Source organism: Loxodonta africana, chromosome 6 (genome assembly GCF_030014295.1).
Source record: "Loxodonta africana isolate mLoxAfr1 chromosome 6, mLoxAfr1.hap2, whole genome shotgun sequence".
NCBI lineage: Eukaryota > Metazoa > Chordata > Mammalia > Proboscidea > Elephantidae > Loxodonta > Loxodonta africana.
This window is the reverse complement of record NC_087347.1, coordinates 82501096-82504597: the sequence shown is the minus strand read 5'-3', so window position 1 is coordinate 82504597 and position 3502 is coordinate 82501096. Positions and strand designations below refer to the sequence as shown.

Sequence of the window (3502 nt, the reverse complement as noted above, 5' to 3'; positions counted from 1 at the left end):
ATAAAACAAACAATATTATGTGTAGCTAAATGGGCACACCAGCCCAGGGGCAAGGAAGACAAGGCAGGAGGGGACAGGAAAGCTGGGGGAATGGAAATGGGGAATCCAAGGTCAAGAAGGGAAGACTGTTGACGTGCCATGGGGTTGGGCGCCAATGTCACAAGACAATGTGTGTATTAATTGTTTAATAAGAAACTAATTCGCCCTGTAAACCTTCATCAAAAGCACAAGAAAAAACAAATAAAAAGGAAAAAAAAAATACTGAAAACAAGCAGGTTCTTAATTTTTAAATCAGGAAGAGGATGTGGTTTTATTCATTCACCAAGTATTTATTAAGCACATAGCTGAACAGGTTTCAGCAGTGCTTCAAGACCAAGACAGACTAGAAAGAAAGGCCTAGCGATCTACTTCCAAAAATCAGTCGATGAAAACCATATGGGCCACAATGGTTCGTTACAAAACCAATCATGGGGATGGTGCAGGATGAGGCAGTGTTTAGTTCCTTTGTGCAGTGGTTCGCCATGAGTCGGAGGTTGACTCAACAGCAGCTGACAACAACAGCATAGATGTGACAAACAGAGAAGTGAACGAGAAAGTTTATTCTCTCCTGAGTTTGACAGACTAAGACAGTGGTCTCCATGGTAGGAGAGACATAAGACAATCCACTTGGGTTTGAAATAAAATGTTAGAATATTTCTTTATATTTTTTATCCTAAAATAAGAAAAATATCAAGCTATATTAATATTTAATATAAAGGCATACCTCAAAGGTATTGTGAGTTCAGTTCTAGACCACCTCAATAAAGTGAATATCAAATAAAGTGAATCACACAAATTATTTGGTTTCCCAGTGCATATAATAGTTATTTTTACACACTACTGTAGTCATTTAAGTGTGTAATAGCATTATGTCTAAAAAAACAATGTTCACATACCTTAATTAAAAAATACTTTATTCCTAAAAAATACTAACCATCACCTGAGCCTTCAGCGAGTTATAATCTTTTTGCTGGTGGATGGTCTTGCTTCGGTGTTGATGGCTGATGACTGATCAGGGTGGTGGTTGCTGAAGGTTGGGGTGACTGTGGCAATTTTTTAAAACAAGACAACAGTGAAGTTTCCACATAGATTGACCCTTCCTTTCATGAAGGATTTCTCTGTAGCATGTGATGCTGTTTGATAGCATTTTACCCACAGTAGAACTTCTTTCAAAATTGGAGTCGATCCTCTCAAACCTTGCTGCTGCTTTGTCAACTGAATTTATGTAATACTCTAAATCCTTTGTTGTCATTTCAACAAAGTTCACAGCATCTTCACCAGGAGTAGATTCCTTCTCAAGAAACCACTTTCTTTGCTCATCCACAAGAAGCCACTCCTCATCTGTAAAACTTTTCTCATGAGATTGCGGAGGTTTAGTCACATCTTCGGGCTCCACTTCTAACTCTAGTTCTCTTCCTATTTCCACCACATCTACAGTTACATCCTCCACTGAAGTCTTGAACCCCTCGAAGCCATCCATGAGGGCCAGAATCAACTTCTTCCAAATTCCTGTTAATGGTGATACTTTGACCTCCTCCCACGAATCACAAATGTTCTTAATGGCAACTAGAATGGTGAATCCTTTCCAGAAGGTTTTCAATTTATTTTGCCCAGATTCATCAGAGGACTCACTCTCTATGGAAGCTATAGCCTTACAAAATGTATTTCTTAAATAATAAGACTTGAAAGTTGAAATTACTCCCTGATCTATGGGCTGTGGAATGGATGTCGTGTTACCAGGCGTGAAAACAACATGAATCTCCTTGTATATCTCTATCAGAGTTCTTGGGTAACCAGGTGCACTGCCAATGAACAGTAATATTTTGAAAGGAATCTTTTTTTCTGAGCAGTTCTTAACAGTGGGCTTACAATTTTCATTAAACCGTGTTCTACACAGATGCGCTGTCATCCAGGCTTTGTCGTTCCATGTATAGAGCACAGGCAGAATAGATTTAACATAATTCTTAAGGGCCCTAGGATTTTCCCAATGGCAAATGAGCATTGGCTTCAACTTAAAGTCATCAGCTGCATGAGCCCCTAACGAGAGAGTCAGCGTGTTCTTTGAAGCTTTGAAGTCAGGCATCCACTTCTCCTCTCCAGCTGTGGAAGTCCTAGGTGGCATCTTCTTCCAGTATAAGGCTGTCTTGTCTTCACTGAACATCTGTTGTTCAGTGTCGCCCCCTTCATCAGTTTTCTTACCTAGATCTTCTGGAGAACTTGCTGCAGCGTCTACATCAGCATTTGCTGCTTCACCTCGCACCTTTGTGTTATGGAGATGGCTTCTTTCCTGAAACCTCATGAACCAACCTCTCCTAGCTTCAAATTTTTCTTCTGCAGCTTCCGTACCTCTCTCAGCCTTCATAGAATTGAAGAGAGTTAGGGCCTTGCTCTGGAGTAAGATCTGGCTTAAAGGAATGTTGTGGCTCATTCGATCTTCTATCCAGACCACTAAAACTTTCTCCATATCAGCAATAAGGCTGTTTTGCTTTCTTATTATTTGTGTGTTCACTGGCGTAACACTTTTAATTTCCTTCAAGAACTCTTCTGTTGCATTCACAACTTGGCTAACTGGCACAAGAGGCCTAGCTTTTGGCCTGTCTTGGCTTTCGACAGGCCTACCTCACTAAGCTTAATCATTTCTATCTTTTGTTTTAAAGTGAGGGAAGAGTGACTCTTCCTTTCACCTGAACACTTAGAAGCCACCGTAAGGTTATTAATTGGCCTAATTTCAATATTGTCTTGTCTCAGGGAATAGGGAAGCTGGGGGAGAGGGAGAGAGACGAGGGAACGACTTGTCAGTGGTGCAGTCAGAACACACACATTTATCAATTAAGTTCCCCATCTTATTTGGGCATGGTTTGTGGCGCCCCATAAGAATCAAAGATCAGTGATCACATATCACCATAACAGAAATAATAATAATGGAAAAGTTTGAAATATTGTGAGAGTTAGCAAAATGGGACACAGAAACACGAAATGAGCACATGCTTTTGGAAAAATGGTGGCAATAGACTTGCTCGATGCAGGGTTGCTACAAACCTTCAACTTGTTAAAAACACAAATCTGTGAAATGCAATAAAGCACAATAAAACAAGGTATGCCTGTACAGATTAACAACAACATTCTCACTGAGCCCAAATGTGAGGTAATCATAAGTGTTGTATGGTTTGTTGAGACATCCTGTTGGAATACAGGGAGTTCAATAAGACAAGTAGCTTTTGTTCATATTTGAAGTACTGCAGTGTAAGTGCACCAGTTAAGCAGATTTACAGATTACATTGTCTAGTTTAACAAAATTCACCCTCACTAAATAGACAGCCAGTCCAAGAAGACTCCTGCAAGGGAGACACAGATTTAAACGCAATCCTATCAATGCAAGTACAACTGAAAAATTTGAGAATGGAAGTGTTAAGACCTTCATTCCTCCTTGAGCAAATCTCTTGTCAGACACTTATGAGTTAAA

At 39.9% G+C, this 3502-nt stretch overlaps 1 protein-coding gene across 1 annotated transcript; it reads right to left on the bottom strand.

Moving 5' to 3' along the window:
• Positions 1 to 968: 968 nt before the first annotated feature.
• LOC135231588 (tigger transposable element-derived protein 1-like) lies at positions 969 to 2850 on the bottom strand (the record flags this gene model as incomplete). Its single annotated transcript, XM_064287448.1, is given in 3 exon segments — positions 969 to 1117; positions 1120 to 2613; positions 2616 to 2850. Coding segments are annotated over 3 exon segments (1878 nt in total), but the record flags the coding sequence as incomplete, so codon positions are not given.
• Between the last annotated feature and the right edge of the window lie 652 nt (positions 2851 to 3502).